General features: G+C 39.1%; 1 protein-coding gene across 46 annotated transcripts in view; it reads right to left on the reverse strand.

The window, feature by feature from the left end:
* MBNL2 (muscleblind like splicing regulator 2) overlaps positions 1-19,689 on the reverse strand; it is a 146,775-nt gene that overhangs the window by 62,955 nt on the left and 64,131 nt on the right. The window contains exons 1-2 of one of the 46 annotated variants that reach the window (XM_065592947.1): positions 2,696-2,780; positions 2,394-2,565 (exon numbers count right to left, since the gene is read on the reverse strand). The exons of 44 other annotated variants lie outside the window; for them this stretch is intronic. In XM_065592947.1, the coding sequence (XP_065449019.1) occupies positions 2,394-2,423 (30 nt within the window). In that variant the 5' untranslated portion in view covers positions 2,424-2,565; positions 2,696-2,780. Of the gene's footprint in view, positions 1-2,393; positions 2,566-2,695; positions 2,781-19,689 lie in introns of those variants that run through there. One more of the 46 variants, XM_065592952.1, reaches the window with a different exon arrangement.

The raw sequence follows: 19,689 nt of genomic DNA on the forward strand, positions 1-19,689 counted from the left end.
TAAATTTACATTAGAAGCTACTTATTAGTAAATATTAACTCTTACCAAAAATATCTATTTTAAACACAGGATAGAACTGTGATCATCTCAGACTGTACTGATTGGTAACTAATGGCACATATTAACTTTTTAGTGACAACCAATGTACTCAGTCACTAAATGTATTATAGTCTGTACTTAAATACAGTCAGACTCAGTAAGAGGTAAAAATTTTGGTAATGACAGAGTGTTCTTTAACTTTTCTATCTATCTAAAAATCAGTCAGAAAGAAGGGAGGCCAGTGAACACAGCTGTAGTTGTCAATTGCAAATCAGTTGGCAAAGAAACATGGAGAGACAGCATAACAGAAAAGAAGAATTTTATAAAAATTCTGACCAGATAAATGAGGAAACAACTTAGTTGATACTCTAGCAAACGAGAGTTCTCTCAAGAATGCAGCAGGAACAGGAATCCATTTCACAAACAGCTGTAAAGCTAATTAGATTACATGAAAGGGTTAGGAGATATATTTTGATAATGAGATGACTGACTTTGATTTGTTCAAAACGGAAAAGGAAGAAAATGCTGTAAATTTTATTACACACAAAGTCTTATTGAAAATGTTACCCTCTTTAAGTGAACTTGAGACTGCGTTTAAATTGGGAGCAATGTTTAATCAAAAAGAAATACTTCCATTTAGAAAAGGCTTACGAGTACGATTTGGTAAATCTGCAAGATATCAATGGACTATGCTAGTGTATTACAGAGGATGTCAACAAACTCATGATATATCATGTGGAATCCTATGGAACGAATATTTACAGTATCAAAATTCTAAAACAAGCTACATAGCAGCTATATGTCTCAAAGTGCAGTATATACAGGGGCAATGCAGGGCACTGGACTGAACTGGTAGTCAGGGGTCCTGGGTTCTATTTCTGACTCTGCCACTGTGGTTCTGTATAACCTTGGGCGAGTAACTAATCCCCGCCTAATCCCCACCCAAGCCCCTGTTTTTTCCTTCTGTCTTTGCCAGTCTTGTCTACTTAGACTGTAAACTCTGAGGCAGGGACTGTCTCTTATTATGGGCGTATGTACGCTGACTTGCGCACTAGAACATGGCTGTTAGCTGGGGCCATTATGCCCCATCGTAACACAAATAACAGACGCAAAGGCTGTTTCTCTTTGCAGTTTTCATCCTTTATTAGCCAAGCACAAGGTTACTTTACTAACAAAAGGAAAAAGCAATATCCTAGTCCAATATTTCAATAGATAGTCTAGGAGAAGTTACATAATTGTAGAGGTTAAAAGTACATTATCTTGTCTCTTTACAAAATGAAGAGTGTTTACCAGCTCTTAATGAGAGTGCTGAAGCTACAGCTGTGTTATTAATAAATCATGCATTTAGCCGAGGGAGCTTGCCAATGCGAGTGGAGTCTGATATGAATTCCCAATTCGGGCTGGAAAGGTGATGAAAAATGCATAGAAATTTCTTAAAGTATAAAAGGACCTACATGTGTCAGACTAGTAATAAAACACTAATCAAGTGGAGCCTGAAAACATAGCCAAAAAAATGTAATTGTACCTCTAGAAAAGACTGATATATATAGAGTCTCTTTTACTCTACATAATTACACAAGCAACAGTGAACAAGGCTATTAAAACAAAAGACAGTTATACCATTATGTCACCTATACAGAACATAAAATGTGAATTTAGCAAATCATATAGCTTTCCAACTAATGTAGCTTATATTAAAAGTACACACTGTAGAACAGGTTAAGATTCCTGCTCTACAAACACAATTCACATGCTATTAACATGTTATTAATGATCTGGATGATGGGATGGATTGCACCCTCATCAAGTTCACAGATGACACTAAGCTGGGAGGAGAGGTAGATATGCTGGAGGGTAGGGATAGGGTCCAGCGTGACCTAGACAAATTGGAGGATTGGGCCAAAAGAAATCTGATAAGGTTCAACAAGGACAAGTGCAGAGTCCAATTGGCAAACTATTAAGCATACAATTTACCAAATAATAAATAAATAAATAATAAAAGAGCCAACAGTTCATTTATATATATATATATATATACACACACACACACATACACCCCGTCTCATAGAGCTGGAAGGGGCCCTGAAAGGTCATCATGTCCAGCCTCCTACCTTCACTAGCAGGACCAAGTACTGATTTTGCCCCAGATCCCTAAGTGGCCCCCTCAAGGACTGAACTCACAACCCTGGGTTTAGCAGGCCACTGCTCAAGCCACTTAGGGAAAGAAGAAAAGCACCCTACTGTGCCAGAACAGAAGAGCGGGTCCAAGAACTAACATGATGAGTACTGTGCTACAGCAGCACCCATTACCCAATTCCATTCTCACACACCTGCATACAGAAGTCATTGACTACCTTGAATGGAAAGAGGGATAGAGATGGCATAAGGAGCACAGGCTGCTACCTTAACCTGAATTTGAGCAGTGGCATCAACAGCCATACTTTTCTTATTCTGAGGTTCTCTTCTTAGTTCTCTCACACGCCATTCCTTCCTCTCTTTCATTTTCTTATCTTTTTCTTTTGGATGCTAAGAAGTGAGGGGAAGGAGACAGAAGCAGAGGGTTAAGGTGAGGACTTCATTGCTCCCACTTAGGCAGAGGAGGCAAAAGAAAAACAAAAACAAAACACAATCTGATGGAAGGGGCTAATAACATCACCTGAGATTGAAAGAACTTTTTGCTGACTGGTTTCTTAACAGGTGGAGCTAGAATGATACTGCCTCTATACTTTTCCTTTTTTAGACTGGGGAAGAGAAGAAAAACAAAGTCATTATGCAGCTACTATAAGATCACAAAGGACTTCAGTTGAAAGCTTTCTTTATGTGCTAGTATAGGTTGAAAACCCCTCCACAAAATTCTAAGTTTGGAGGGCAAGAGAAAGTTTTGTTGAAGAAAAAGAAATTAATGATTGGAGTCTTCACAGGGGTAGTTCTCTTCAAACAACAAAGTGTGAAATATTTGTTTCCATCTTCTACTTGTCTGACATGTACATCATCAGTGATTAGAATTACCACAATACTTCAAAAGTGATTTCATCTGAAGGGCATTCAGGTTAAAAATATAATGTAGTTTAAACTGTCAATCATTAAAACATTCAAGACTATAATTTTTCATAATGTTTTTGAAATTACAGCTATTCTAAAAAAAAAGATTTACGTGGGCAAATCTGTCTTTTCCTCTTGCAGATTTTGCATCAGTGTGCCTTAGGAAAATTGTGATGGATGAGCACCATTCATCAGAAGAAACATTCATAATATACTGTCACCAACCAGCATTTGAGTGGGGTTTAACCAACTCTTTTACCTCATCAGTGGGGAATTCAAACAGTAGTGCAATTCCTTTTTAATTGAAAAGAATTCTTTATATTTTAACACTAATGGACCATTTGATATTCCACACCACACACACACACACACACACACACACACACACACACGATAGCTTTCATCAGTGTGTAGTGCCCAATGATTACTATAGTTGATTTCTTGGCATACCGAGAACTCTCTCAACAGAGTTTCATTATACAATGATCATAAAGAAGCCAGTTTATTTTGCACTCCTACCTAATGTTGATTTCACAGTTCTTCATTAATTGATAATATCTGGCTCTTATATAGTACTTCACATCAGTACATTTCAAAGCCCTGTACAAAAGAGGCCTGTATCATTATCCCCATTTAACACATGGAGGAACTAAAGCACAGAAGTTGATGTGACTTGCCCAAGGTCACCCGGGTCAGTGGCACTGCAGGTAATTGAACCCAGGATTCCCAAGTCTCTGGCCAGTGCTCTATACACTAGGCAACACTACCTTCCATAACTCAGTGTTCAAACTTCTTGATATTAACAGCAGCCACAGGTCTCAATATTTCAGTGGATGAAGAATTTCTAATTAGTTTTAAATGCCAACTCCACATGGAGTGGAGAAACTAGCAATTTTTAGCTATTTTAGGCACTTCAGTAGAAGCTCCATTATAGTGTGCAGCTGTCTGCCATATTCTAAGCCACACGTTATCAGTTTTCCTTATGCTGTATGTCAACACATAATGAAAGAGGAAGAAAGCAAATAAATAAATAAATAAATGAATGGAGATCCATGCCTAGCAGGGTTTTTTTTTTTTCTAGATGTGTTTAAAACTCATATAAGGGAACGGAAAGGGACTAGGAATATTAGGATTGATGATGAATTGATCAATTTTCTGGGTAAAACTAAACAACTTCAGTTACTGAATTCCCTAATATTCAATAGCTATTAACAATTTAATTGAGAACCATTAAGAATGGATTACACTCATTCTTTGCCTTTAAGATTTAAGACCCCAGACAGACTATTTAAAATGACCTAGTGCCCGACAAACTCTATAGATGCAATCAACCACTTGCAAGCATACCTGATATTCTTTGCAAAGATCTGATCCTATATTACTAGAGCATTATCAAATAGTGAAAATATTTCTCCAACACTTCAGATCTGCCTGATAGGAATGCCAGAAAAAAAGCTAGCCCTTTGATGTATTCTGAAATGGTTTTCAAATCTCTCACAGTAGCTGAGAGGATAATCCTGAGACGAAGGAAATCCAATGTCTACAACTTTTCATCAGCATTCTAAAAATCCCCGCAATAAATACGAGGATCGTGGGGCGAAAATATCTATTACTGTATATAGGCACTTATACTGCCTCCACCTAAGCATCTGACTATCTTTGGGAAAGTAAATAACTGGGGAACTTATGCACAAAATTGAAACCATCTCAATTCTTTGGTCGTGTGTCCATTAAGAGGAGATATAACAATGCTATTATTCCTAACTCTCCTCGTCTCTCCTACTATTAAGAAAAATCACAAGTCAGCGTACTAATAAATTTTCTGTGTTTGAAGATGAAATAAAAATACAATCAAGCTTTCACATATAATAAAGGCCCCCAGGTCCCACTGAAGTCAAAAAAGTTGCCAGCTTCCATGGGGAGGAGCAGCAGCAACAAGCACCACAATTAACAGGGGTTTAGGAAGGATATTCAGCTATTACAAATACCTTCTGAATTCCAAGTAGATGAGGCCTAATACACCTCTACCCCGATATAATGCTGTCCTCGGGGGGGCCAAAAATCTTATTGCATTATAGGTGAAACCGCGTTATATCAAACTTACTTTGATCCGCTGGAGTGCGCAGCCCCCTCGCGAGTGCTGCTTTACCGCGTTATATCCAAATTCATGTTATATCGGGTCACACTGTATCAGGGTAGAGGTATATATGTCCAAATGCTGAAGTTGGACTTGTGCAGTTCCGTAATTTGCACAAAGGTCTGATTTTATTTATGATGTCTCAGGCCCGACATGTTGTCAGATGTGAATTCCTATCTGAGATATTCATAACCATAGAAATTAGTCAGGGGCGGAGGGGGTTAGAAAAGAGGTTGTATTTCCACAACTAATAGAGCCAAGTTCTCCTTATTTGCAAGTTTTGCTTGATAAAGGATCATACAATTTGATCATACATTCTGCTGAAGTGGAACTGTAAACAATCATAAGCTTTAGCTGCTGAGAAGTGGCCAGACGCTATGGTGATGGGTACTTAAGAAATATACCTGAAAACAATGCTGCTGTGCAAATCTACAATCCTTAAAGAAATTTTGCTAAGGGCTTGTATACTCTGGGAATTTTTGCACCAATTTAGCTATGCAGATGTTTGTCACTTTTTATATCCATGCAGCTTCACTGGTGTAGCTATACTGTTTAAACAAACCTTGAAATTCTCAAGTGTTCCAGAGATGTCATATCTAAATATTTGACCTAATTTTAAGGATGTAATTTTCAAAATGCCCTGCCTTCTTGCCATACTATGGTTTATAAAAAGATAGGGAGGGTTTAAGAACCAACAATACATAGGAAAATTAAACCGCAAAAAAAAGTGAAAAGGATTTATACATGAAAAATGATAAGAGTATTGTGTCCATAATTAGATAGGTAAGTGCACAAATAGTCTGTATTTGACTTGCAGATGCAAAACTCATGCGAAAATGTTATAGGTATAAATTGTGCTTGGGCCTTTTCACTATCTGTCCAAACTTCCTGGGCACTGATCCTAACGATATATATAAAGGGCTACAGGAAAACTGTAAAGTTTTGCTGATCTGAATGTTCAGTAAGCCATTTGATAAATACAGACAATTCTAGTCTTGTTGAACCCCAACTGACATTACTTATATTCTGTAGTTCTCCTAAAATACCCAGATTTATTGTAAGTTGCATACTTACTTCATTGTAATTCAAGATTACAGACTCTCTGTGCTCAGCAGAAGGTTGCAATTTGAAACACTTCTGTAATTACTAAAACGAGCTGTCATGCTCTACTGAATTTGTCTTTATATTCTCAAGAGTAAACCACAACTTGGACTTCTCACTAGCCGCTGTGCTGCGGGATTGGGGGGAAATCACTCCTCCTGATAAATGATTCAGTAGTCCATTGAAAATTATATACTTCTTTCAGGGAGGGGCGGCTCCAGCATTTCTGCCGCCCCAAACAAAAAAAAGAAGAAAAAAAAAAAAAAAAAAAAAAAGCCGCGATCGCGATCAGCGGCGGCAATTGGGGAAAAAAAAAAAAAAAAGCCGCGATCGGCGGCGGCAGTTCAGCGGCAGGTCCTTCGCTCCTAGAGGGAGTGAGGGACCTGCTGCCCCCAAATTGCCGCAGGTGCCGCCCCTCTCCCTTGGCCACCCCAAGCATCCGAAGAAGTGAGATTTTTACCCACAAAAGCTTATGCCCAAATAAATCTGTTAGTCTTTTAAGGTGCCACCAGACTCCTTGTTGTTTTTGTAGATACAGACTAACACGGCTACCCCCTGATCCTTGATTGTGATATCGCAACTCTGAGCTCCCACTGTTTTTAGTTAGCGAATTTTAAGGCATGTTTTATGAACAAAATATGAGATGGATAGAAAGCCTGCCCCCCACCTAACAGCCCAGGGCCTGGAACAAACATGAAGTAGGTAAGCCTGAAAGGGTAGGATGTGGCCCTTTAGGAAGAAAGGCTGGATTTGGGAAGTTTTGAGAATCTGGGACCATTAGGCACCTGATCCACCCCACTGAAGTCAAAGGGAGCTTTACTATAAACTTTTATGGGCTCAGTATCAAATCTCAGAGATATTTTGGAAGGATGAATGGCAGGATGAGGGTAAACAGGCTGTACATCACAGCTGCAGAGGGATCAATTGCTTTGATTTTTATGCAGTTCAACTTCTTTTTTTTTTTTTTTTAAGATGATCAGACCAACTTGCATGTAACAGTATGGCCACTGATACAACAGGGTGCCCATCAGCCCAGTGGAATAAGATCAGGAGTTAGGAAGTTCTTGTTGACTAGGGCACTAATATAGCAGAGCACTTCAGTTTGTGCTTAAATCCAGCCGTTCTCTCTGTGTGTGAGATATATATCTATATCTTCCTTCTGTATTTTCTACTCCATGCATCTGATGAAGTGAGTTTTAGCCCATGAAAGCTTATGCCCAAATACATTTGTTAGTCTCTAAGGTTACGTCTATACTTACCCGCTGGTTCGGCGGCCAGCAATCGATCTTCTGGGATCGATTTATCACGTCTTGTCTAGACGCGATAAATCGATCCCGGAAGTGCTTGCTGTCGATGCCGGTAATCCTGCTCTGCGAGAGGAGTAGGCGGAGTCGACGGGGGAGCCTGCCTGCTGCGTGTGGACCCGCGGTAAGTACTTTTAAGTTTGAACTAAGATACTTTGACTTCAGCTACATTATTCACGTAGCTGAAGTTGCGTATCTTAGTTCAAACTGGGGGCTTAGTGTGGATCAGGCCTAAGGTGCCACAAGTACTCCTCGTTCTTTATTCAGAAATACTCTATGCAAATTTGTAAGGGAAAGCCTTTGTGAAATAGCAGGTGAGGAGAGAATAAACTGCCAAGCCAAATGAGTAAACAAACAAGTAAAAATATATTTTCTTATATTGACCAGCATGTTATTAGTTTTCAAATGGTACCTCACAAGGCATATTTTGTACCAATACCATTGCAATAGTGTGTAGGGTGTGAAGACACCAGTGCCTAAGGTCGCAGTTACTTTATACTTTTCAAATGATAATTTTTACATTGTTGGGGAAATCTATCAAAAGGAGCCTGTTTCTTCTCTCAAAAGTTGGAGAGGATTATACAAAAAAATTTCTGTAGGTGTTTTAACAAACAAAAACAACCCCCCCCCCCATATTATATTGTGTACACCACAGTTTTTATGAGAATCTCTGAAATGTCACATTTTTGCATAGCTAGAAATGAAGGCCTGTTTCCTAGAGGAACAGACACTAGTATCTTCCAGGGTAAATTAGTATTTTAACGTGTCCTCTAAAAACACTTCAGCTTAGTGCTGTTCTCTGTCACAGTGTGCTGCTGCTAGGCAACAATGCACAGCAGTACTACGCATTTAGCCCCAAGTCTTCAAAAGAGGCTTCTAAATGCTGCGTGTCTCCATTTTGGGGTGCCCAAATTTAATCACTTAGACCAACAGTTGATAGCCTCAGAACATCAAGATCCCTAACTATAGCTTTAGGTGCCTACAGTAACTTTAGATATAGCTTTCTTCTCCAATGAGCTGCAGGAGCATTTAACCACTATGTTTTCAAAGCACTGTATAAATATTTAACTAATTAACCCTTCCATCTCCTTTTGGAAGGAGGAAAGGTAAATAAATATTACCGTCACTTCACACATGGCAAAGCAGAGGCACAAAGAGGTTAAGTGACTTGCTTAAAAATATACAGCAAATAATTCCGAGAACCACCATCAGAATAAAGGTCTTCTTCCAATGTTTCAGCTGAAGGTTGTTTATTTCTCATATATTACTAAGCTGGTTTGTATTATGTCAGGTAGACCACAGACTACCAAGTCATTTCTGAATGACACACTTAAGTGCATAGTGAACACAGACCTGTTTAAATATATACATATGTTGATATAGAAATGATACTGATTAAACCCGGACTAATTTTCAGAAATGGGTACATGGAAGCCATGCCCACAGCCAGATCTTCCATTGAAAAGGTGATATTCCCTATTTTGTTACAGAGCTCTTTGACAGAGGAAATGAATGAGAAACTTTAGCAACTACACACACACATTCAGAGGCGTGCGGGGAGCCTGCTAAACAACGTTGTTGTCAGGTATATTTCTTAAGTACCCATCACCATACCATCTGGCCACTTTTTAGCAACTAAACACACACACATTCAGAGGTGTAGGGGAAGTTTGCTAAAGTTATTCAATTTGTACTGATATGTTCCGCTTGTTCGTTTTGATTTTAGTCTTTTATTGTTGTACACTATTCACATAAGGAATGCAAAATCATGAAGATGTTAAATAAGACAAGTTCTAACAATGACCTCTGTGGGACTTCATTAGACAATTTGATGCACTGCCATTTATCTTTTTTACAGTCGTGCACTCAGCTTTCATTCTGCATGACTGCTACTATCCAAGTTGATCAATTTGAATTAAATTTTCAAGTAAGATTCCCTATGATGTTCAAACGCCCTATTAAAATCTAAAACAAATTTAATCTTCTCTATGCGCTACATACACTAATTTTGTAATTATTTTACAAGAAAAAGGTAATTTGATTTCTCTGGCTTTTCCCTAGTGTTTCCAGAAATTTGATATTTTGCAATGTTTTGATGAATGCCCAGTTAAGTATAAAATTCTGCCCACAGGGTGGCCACCTCCAGTTACAACAGGTACCTACATTGTTCTTACAAAAATATTCCTATTTATTTGAATGCACAACTGTGCTTAAATCCGTCTCTTGAAAAAACGTAGGCAGAAGTCAGCATACTTCCTAAAATGTTTCTACAAAAACAACGAGGTGTCCGGTGGCGCCTTAAAGACTAACAGATTTATTTGGGCATAAGCTTTCGTGGGTAAAAAACCCACTTCTTCAGATGCATGGAGTGAAAGTTACAGATCCAGGCATAGATATACTGGCAAATGAAGAGGAGGGAGTTACCTTACAAGTGGAGAACCAGTGATGACAAGGCCAATTCAATCAGCGTGGATGTGGTCCACTCCCAATAATTGATCAGGAGGTGTCAATACCAAGCGAAGGAAAATTGCTTTTGTAGTGTGCCAGCTACTCCCAGTCCCTATTCAAACCCAAATTAATGGTGTTAAGTTTGCAAACTTGTAAGGTAATTCCCTCTGATAAAATGTTTCTGTTTACTCAGGCTCCTTGTGGTATCCACAGCAATGCAGATACCCAATGTCAACAACTAAAGCACAGCCAAGAACTAGCTGTCCACAAAACTGAGCTATGCTAGCTCAGCAATGCCATGCCCTTCCTTTTGCCTGCTCCATTTACAAACCATCTCAAGAGAAATTATTCTAAGATCTCAAGCTCACTGGGATCAGTAAATTCTGCAAGTTATTGATTAAAACCTTTTATCAAACTGAATTTAAAATAAGTTACTATTGTTCCTCCTTGGTTTCTATGTATTTATCTTATTCTTATGGATAATTTAGTGCCTGTGCTTAAGAACAAAACATGCTCAACAGTGCATGGCTACATATACAGATATCAATTCACTGAACTTCATTTACAATTTAATTAGCTCTTGATAAAATTCCTCATTTCATAGAAAAACCTACTGGCTACCTTTAGACCATTGTTTTTAATGTCCATCACCAATAAGATGTTCAGCTGCTTTAAACTAAATCAAATCACTCAGTGGCGTGTATGACATGGATAACATTTGATCCTCTGAAGTATCCAGGATTTAAAGGTTAATAACTAATTAGAAAGAATAGTCTCACTCCAAAGATCTATTAATAAACTCCTTTGCTCATTAAATACATTGTATATGCTGCAACAGCTGGCATGCTTGAATATCTGATAAAGAAAAAATCTGCTTAAAGAATTGTTGGTGCTTTAGGGAAATTTGGCAAAATGCCACATTTTTATACCAATATTTGTTTTAAAAGACCATCTACTCTCCATTTAGGGTTCATAACAATGAGGGACTTATTCCATTGGCCAATGCCAGGTTTAAGATGGAAAAGAACTATGCAAACATGCTTAGCTTGCTAAGGTGCTCTCCCTCATTCCTGTCGTACAAAATCCTCAAAGTTGTATTCCAGTTTTGATATCATGCTGAATGAATATTGCCTATTACATCAAACTGTGTGATTATTCTTTAATGTGGGTGTGTGATTTACTAAACTGGCATGTTGAAATACTGCCAGGGTTTTTTACATTTGTTTTAGATGACAGCTGAAATCTCTTGAAGTCCTCTGTAAAAGAAATCATACTTCACACTGACTAAATAGATGGAAGTGCATTTAGAAAGAAAAAGAGATTAAAATGATTTTACCACTGGCAAAGGGAAATGGTGGTCAAATTTAGCCTAAAATTGAGATTTAAAATGAAGTAGTATACCTAATGCAAAACGTAGGGTAAAAATATAGTGTAAAGAAACACATATACAAATTAACTAGGCCTGTCAAGCAATTAAAAAATTAAACAACAACAGAATACCATTTATTTTAAATATTTTTGGTTGTTTACGACATTTTCAAATATATTACCGTATATACTCGTTCATTAGCCCGTTCGTTTATAAGCCAACTCTCCACGATGATTAGGTAAAAATAGCAAAAACTGTATGACCCTTTCATAAGCCGACCCTATATTTCAGAGGTTGGCAAACTTTGGCTCCCGGCCCGTCAGGGTAAGCTGCTGGCGGGTCAGGACGTTTTGTTTACTTGGAATGTCTGCAGGCACGGAGCCCCTCAGCTCCCATTGTCCGCGGTTTGCCGCTTCCAGCCAATGGGAGCTGTGGGAAGTGGCGCCATTTCCCACAGCTCCCATTGGCTGGGAACGGCGAACTGTGGCTACAGGGAGCTAAGGAGCTCCATGCCTGCAGACGCTCCAGGTAAACAAAATGACAATGTATTAGATATTCAATTCAATGATTCCATAGAGTTTAAAACCATCAAGTTTTGGTGTAGACCCGTTTATAAGCCAACCCCCGCTCTTTGATGCGTCACTTTTTTACCAAAAATATTTCGCTTATGAACGAGTATATACGGTAATTTCAATTACAAGACAGAATACAAAGTGTACAGTGCTCACTTCATGTTTAATTTTGATTATAAATATTTGCACTGTAAAAAACAAAAGAAATAGTATTTTTCAATTCACCTAATACTATCTCTTTATCATGAAAATTGAATTTACAAATGTAGAATTATGTACAAAAAACCCTGCATTCAAAAATAAAAATGTAACACTTTAGAACCTACAAGTCCACTCAGTCCTACTTATTGTTCAGCCAATTGCTCAGACAAACAGGTTTGTTTACAGTTGCAGGAGATAATGCAGCCAGCTTCTTGTTTTCACTGTCCCCGAAAGTGAAAACAGGCATTCACATGGTACAGTAATAGCTGGCATTGCAAGATATTTACGTGTGATTAATCAACAGCCCTAAAATTAACATTACTCATCTCTGTCGGCAACCCACACAAGGCAGCAATGTCAGTGAATGAAAATCTGAAGGTAATATTTTAGGGCTGTCAAGCAACTAAAAAAATTAATCATGATTAATCGCACGATTAAAAACATTAATTGTGATTAATTGTGCTGTTTAACAACAATAGAATACCATTTATTTTAAATATTTTTGGATGTTTATGACATTTTCAAATATATTCATTTCAATTACAACACAGAATACAAAGTGTATAGTGCTCACTTTATTTTATTACAAATACCGGTATTTGCACTGTAAAAAACAAAAAAAATATTTTTTAATTCACCTCATACAATTACTGTAGTGCAATCTCTTTATCATGAAAGTTGAATTTTCAAATGTAGAATTATGTACAAAAAAACTGCATTCAAATATAAAACAATGTAAAACTTTAGAGCTTACAAGTCCACTCAGTCCTACTTCTTGGTCAGCCAATCACTCAGACAAACAAGGTTGGTTACAATTTGCAGGAGATAATGCTGCCCGCTTCTTGTTTACAATGTCACCTGAAAGTGAGAACAGGCATTCGCATGGCACTTTCGTAGCCAGTGTTGCAAGGTATTTACATGCCAAATATGCTAAACATTCATATGTCCCTTCATGCTTTAACCATCATTCCAGAGGACATGCCTCCATGCTGATGATAATGATGATCTGCCTGATAACGATCCAAAGCGGTGCGGACTGACGCATGTTCATTTTCATCATCTGAGTCCGATGCCACCAGCAGAAGGTTCATTTTCTTTTTTGGTGGTTTGGGTTCTGTAGTTTCCACATCAGAGTGTTGCTCTTTTAAAACTTCTAAAAGCATGCACCACACCTCGTCCCTCTCAGATTTTGAACGACACTTCAGATTTTTAAACCTTGGGTCGAGTGCTGTAGCTATTTTTAGAAATCTCACATTGGTACCTTCTTTGCGTTTTGTCAAATCTGCTGTGAAAGTGTTCTTAAAACAAACATGTGCTGGGTCATCATCCAAGATTGCTAGAACATGAAATATATGCAGAATGCAGGTAAAACAGAGCAGGAGACATACCATTCTCCCCCAAGGAGTACAGTCACAAATTTAATTGGCGCATTATTCTTTTTAACAAGCATCATCAGCATGGAAGCATGTCCTCTGGAATGGTGGCCGAAGCATGGGCCATACGAATGTTTAGCATATTTGGCATGTAAATACCTTGCAACGCTGCCTACAAAAGGGCCACGTGAATGCCTGTTCTCCCTTTCAGGTGACATTGTAAATAAGAAGCAGGCAGCAATATCTCCTTCAAATGTAAACAAACTTGTTTGTCTTAGCGATTGGCAGAATAAGCAGGACTGAGTGGACTTGTAGGCACTAAAGCAGGGATCGGCAACTTTTGGCCCGCAGCCCGCCAGAGTAAGCACCCTGGCGGGCCGGGCTGTTTACCTGCCGCATCCGCAGGTTTGGCCGATCGCGGTTCCCACTGGCCACAGTTTGCCGCTCCAGGCCAATGGGGGCTGCGGGAAGCAGCGCAGGACGAAGGATGTGCTGGCCACCAGTTCTCGCTGCCCCCATTGGCCAGAAGCGGCGAACCGCGGCCAGTGGGAACTGCAATCGGCCGAACCTGCAGACGCGGCTGGTAAACAAACCAGCCAGGCCCACCAGGGTAATGTGCCAAAGGTTGCCGATCCCTGCTCTTAAGTTTTACACTGTTTTGTTTTTGAGAGCAGTTATGTAACCAAAAAAAATCTGCATTTGTAAATTACACTTTCACGATAAAGAGATTGCACTTCAGTACTTGTATGAGGTGTATTGAAAAATACTATTTATTTTGTTTATCATTTTTACAGTGCATATATTTGTAATCAAAAATAAAGTGAGCACTCTGCACTTTGTATTCTGTGTTGTAACTGAAATCAATATTTGAAAATGTAGAAAAAACATCCACAAATATTTAATGAATTTCAATTGGTATTATATTGTTATAAGTGCAATTAATCACAATTACTTTTTTAATTTCAATTAATCTTTTGAGTTAATCACATGAGTTAACTGCGATTAATTGACAGCTCTATAATATTTACTAGAAACTAGTCTCCCTTTAGGATGAGGTATGATAAAAAAGGAAAGTGTTAATACAGATTAAGCTGCCTTTTGTTAACCTGCCCAGAGTAGAAAAGCCTAATTTAGCCACCCTTTGATATGGGAGACATCCATCAGAACTACCAATTATGATTTGGCACTAGCAAGTGCAGAGATGGAAGTCTTCTGCCATAAGCACTAGTCAGCCAGCAAGGTTACTTTTGCTTCAGGAGGAATGAAAAGGACAAGCATGGTGCTTGTAGCCTCCATTTATCACAGGTTTCAATAGACTACTATCCTGGGGCTGAATGGGAAGTTGAAGCTGGCTAAAAGTCAGCAGCCTCACTGAAGACTGTAGCTAGAATCTCTCCAACCAAAGACAATACATAGAGTAGTCTCTGTTCCAGATGCAGAGCCAAAAGTTTAATCTCCCGCAATAGAGAGCAAGAAGATGGGTAAAATCACGTGATGAAGAAAAGACTGTATGTTGTTAGAAACTATAGTAGAGAACAGAATTATCAGACATATATAAACATGATTTGTTGGGGAAGAGCCAACAGCTTTTTGTAAAAGGCAGTCTTGCCTCACAAGTCTATCAGAATTCTTTGAGGGCATCAACAAGCATGTGGATAAAGGTGATCCAGTTGATATAGTGTACTTGGACTTTCAGAAAGCCTTTGACAAAAGTCACTTATCAAAGGCTCTTAAGGAAACTAAGTAGTCATTGCATAACAGAGAAGGTCCTCCCTTGGATCAATAACTGGTTGAAAGATAGGAAACAAAGGGTAAGAATACATGGCCAGTTTTCACAATGGAGAGAGGTAAATAGCAGGCAGGCCCCCCCCCCAAAGATCTGTACTGGGACCTGTGCCCCTCAACATGTTAATTTATGATCTGGAAAAGGGAATGAACAGTGAAGTGGCAAAGTTTGTAGATGATAAAAAATATTCAAGATAGTTAAGTCCAAAGTTGACTGTGAAGAGTTACAAAGGGACCTCACAAAACTGGGTGACTGGGCAACAAAATGAGAGATGAAATTCAACATTAATTAGTGCAAAATTAATGCACATTGGAAAAAATAATTCCAAATACACATATAATGTTGGGTTCTAAATTAGCTGTTACCACTCAAGAAAGATCTTGGAGTCACCGTGGATAGTTCTCTGAAAACTTCAGTTCAATGTGCAGTGGAAGTCAAAAAGGTTAACAGAACATTAGGAACTATTAGGAAAGGAATAGATAGTAAGACAGAAAATATCTTAATGCTACTATATAAATCCATGGTGAGCCCACACAAATACTGTGTCCAGTTCTGGTTGTCCCATCTCGTAAAGGATATAGCAGTACCAGAAAGAGTTCAGAGAAGGACAACACAGATGATCAAGGGTATGGAATGGTTTCCATGTGAGGAGAGACTAAAAAGATTACGTCTGTTGACCTTAGAAAAGAGCTAGCTAAGTGGGGGGATATGATAGAGAACTAAAAAATCATGAATGGTGTAGAAAACGTAAATGGACAAGTGTTATTTACCCTTTCCCACAATAGAAAATAAACCGGGGTCACCTGATGATATTAATAGGCAGCAGGTTTAATACAAACAAGTGGAAATACTTTTTCACACACACTGTACAATTAACCTATGGAATTCATTGCCATGGGATGTTGTGATGGCCAAGAGTATAACTGGGCTCAAGAAATAACTGGATTAGTCCATCAATGGCTATTAGAGAAGATGGTCAGGGATGCAACCTTGTACTCAGTGCAACCCTAATCTTCTGACTGTCAGAAGGAGAAGACATGTACATATCACTCCAACTGCCTCGTTCTTTAAACTCCCTTGAAGCTCTGGTACTGGCCATTGTCAGAGACATGATAGACTATTGCTCTGACCCAGTATAGCAGTTCTTATGAACAAACCCTTTTCAAAAGCCTGTACAGGGTGGGGCTTGTCTTCACGTTTAGTATTAAGCAGAGTCAATGTGTAGCAAATCTAAGAAAATAATACCATAGAAATGGCAGCACAAGTGAAGGAGACTAAAAACAGAATTAGAGGCCTCATAATTCCATTTCAATAATTGATCTGTGAGTTAGTCCCATTAGGGATGAAATCCTGGTCCTAATGAATTGAAAGAGACCAATTAGGAAGAAAAGGAGTCGAAGAGGGCTAGCAGTTCTTAAAAGATGCAATACTAGAGGCTCAATATCAAACTATTCTAATGCAGAAAAAAGATAAGAAGAGCCACTGGAGGCCAATGTGGCTGCACAAGGAGCTTCTTAGCTATCTAAAACCCAAAAGGGATATATACAGGACATGGAAGGAGGGGCCTGTCACAAAGGAATCATACATAGGACTGGAATGAGTGTGTAGGGACAAAATCAGAAAAGCCAAGGCAAAGAATGAGTTACAACTGGCAAGGAATGTTAGAAGGAACAAAATGGGGTTCTACAACTATGTCAGACAAAAAGAAAGAGGAGGGAAGGTATGGGTCTGCTGCTCACTGAAGAAGGTGAGCTGATAATGGAAGATGATAGGAAGGCAAAGCTGCTTAAAGCCTTCTTCTCTTCAGTCTTCACACAAAACATAATATTGTTGCGCTGAGTACGTAGCTCAGGTATTAACCTCAAAGAAGTGTTATGGGTGCCAATTCACTTGTGTGTGGGTATCAAGGAGATGTTAAGTGGGCTAATAGACCCATTGCGTTAACTGGAATAAAAAAAATGCCAAGGGGCATTGTAATGGATCAAGCCAATTCACTTGTCTGTTAAGATAGGTCAAAGAAATGTCAGTACTATTGTCTTCACGTATTTGTAACTTGTTGATTTGTTGTATATGTGTATATATATGTGTAGCTTATGCTTAATTAACCCTAGATCCAGAGGTTTGTATTAGCAATTTGTTTGATGTGTAGACTTCCTGAAAACTAATGGATGGTATCTGTATTGTTTTCACGTATCTATCCCTATTAGAATGTAATGGCAGGCACTTGCATAATTATATCACTGTAACCGAATTATTTGAGTATGCATAGGAAGTAGAATGATAATTTCAAAGCAAGTTGTCCTTGATGTGGTGCCCTGAGGTCAAAGACCCAAAATGCATTCTTCATCAAAGGAAGAGCCCCTGCTGTGAGTGCAAGTATTTGCTGGCTGCTTTTTGGGGAAGACCGCTATAAAAGTGTGTCCTGGGAACAATCCTTCATCTCTGAGCCATCTGAACACTGACAGGGTGGTTCCAGATGCAAGACGGAGGTCCCCAAAAGCCATTTGGGGAAATCCTGAAGAGCTGATGGAAAACTAGCAGACATTACATCTCTGCATTGACTACAAACTCTGATTCACCTGTAATGTATTTTACCTGCTTTAACCTCTCAATAACTCTCATTTTCTTTTCTTAGTTAGTAAGTCTTTAGTTAGTTTACTAAAGGAATTGGCTGTCAGCGTTCTCTTTGGTGAGATCTGGAATATATTTTGACCTGGAAGTAACCTAATGTGTGATGATTTTGGGCTTTAATAACCTTTCATCACAAAGTCTGGTGCGTCTGCATGGAGTGCTAAAGGGACTGCCTGTGACTCCATGGTGAGGCAAGCATAATATCCAGAAGTGCACTTTTGTTACTGGCTTGGTGAAATCTAATTATAGAATGTACCGGTAATTTGGGGGTATCTGCCCTATTTTCTGACAATCTGAGCTGAGATTGGCACTCTCAGCTGTGACCCACTTCAGACAGCGTGACAAACATGTGATTGGACGACCAGCAAAGTTATCATAGTCAATAAAGGGGATGGGATGCAGATCAGGAAAAGTAAAGAACACGTCAGAGAACTTCCAACTAATTAGAATGAATTCAAGTCAATGGGGTCTGATGCTATTCACCTTAGGATGCTGAAAGAATTAGCTGAAGAAATCTCAGAGCCACTGGAAGTGATGCTTGCAAACTCATGGATGACAGGAGATGTCCCAGAAGACTGGAGAAGGGCTAATGTAGTGCCCATGACAGGTTTCCCCCCCAGCCTCCAGGAATACCACCTGATATACTGGGGTACCACTGCGCCCACCTGACCCACCAGCCTGGATTCCCTTAACACTGTACTGCAATGCAGCCTGTCAAGCCCTTCCCCAGGCTTCAGGCTGCACTTTACCAGCACACTTACAGGTAGGGATACCCCCAGCTGCAGAAACACACAGACACTGAGATCAGCTCTGCATGGGAAGGCTCAGCTAAAGAACTGCCCAGTTACTCAAGTGCCCCCCGCCCCCTGAGTGTAAAGCCAAAATTATACAGTTTTGCGCTGCACAGAAAACTGTACAGCATAAACTCATAAAATTCATCCTCTCCCCCAATGTCGAGAGAGAGCGATGCACAGCTTTTTGCCCCCCAGTTATGAATTCCGCAAACTGGTTTTAGAGAAAACAAAAACAAGTTTACTAACTACCATAGATAGATGTTAAGTGATTATAAGTGACAGCAAACAGATCAAAGCAGATTACCTTAGTGAATAAACAAAAACCGCAAACTGAGCTTAACACACTAGATAGATAGGATATAAATTAACAAATTCTGATCCAGAGTGATAAACAGGCTGGCAGATTCTTAAGGCACAAGTTGCCTTGACTTTCCCAAGTTTTCATACAGAGGCTAAAAATCCTTCTAGCCAGTTCAGTCTTTGCCCCTCAGGTGTTTCCAGGTGTGCTGTTGCAGGGAGAGAGAGGTACCCCCATGATGTCATTGTCCCCCTTTTATATCTTCTTCCCACTTGCTGGAAAAGCTCTTTTGCTGTGACCTGAGTCAAACAGTTCCCACTGTCTAATGTTATCTCTGAGAGGTTTCTATTGTACAGTTGCTGGGGTAATCCTTGTGTGCTTTTGTGCATTTCCTCAATAAGCCATTAACATTGTTTGGCCTTTTTACTGTTGTATCTGAAAGGCTGCTTGAGGGGATTTTCAACCTCACAACATGTTTCAGTAACACATACATAGCCAAACTTCATAACTTCACATACCACGATAGCACATACAATTCAACGAGATATTAATATCCAGCAGATCAAGACTTTTAGAATGATACCTCACAAGACA

This window comes from Chrysemys picta, chromosome 1, assembly GCF_011386835.1.
Source record: "Chrysemys picta bellii isolate R12L10 chromosome 1, ASM1138683v2, whole genome shotgun sequence".
Lineage (NCBI taxonomy): Eukaryota > Metazoa > Chordata > Testudines > Emydidae > Chrysemys > Chrysemys picta.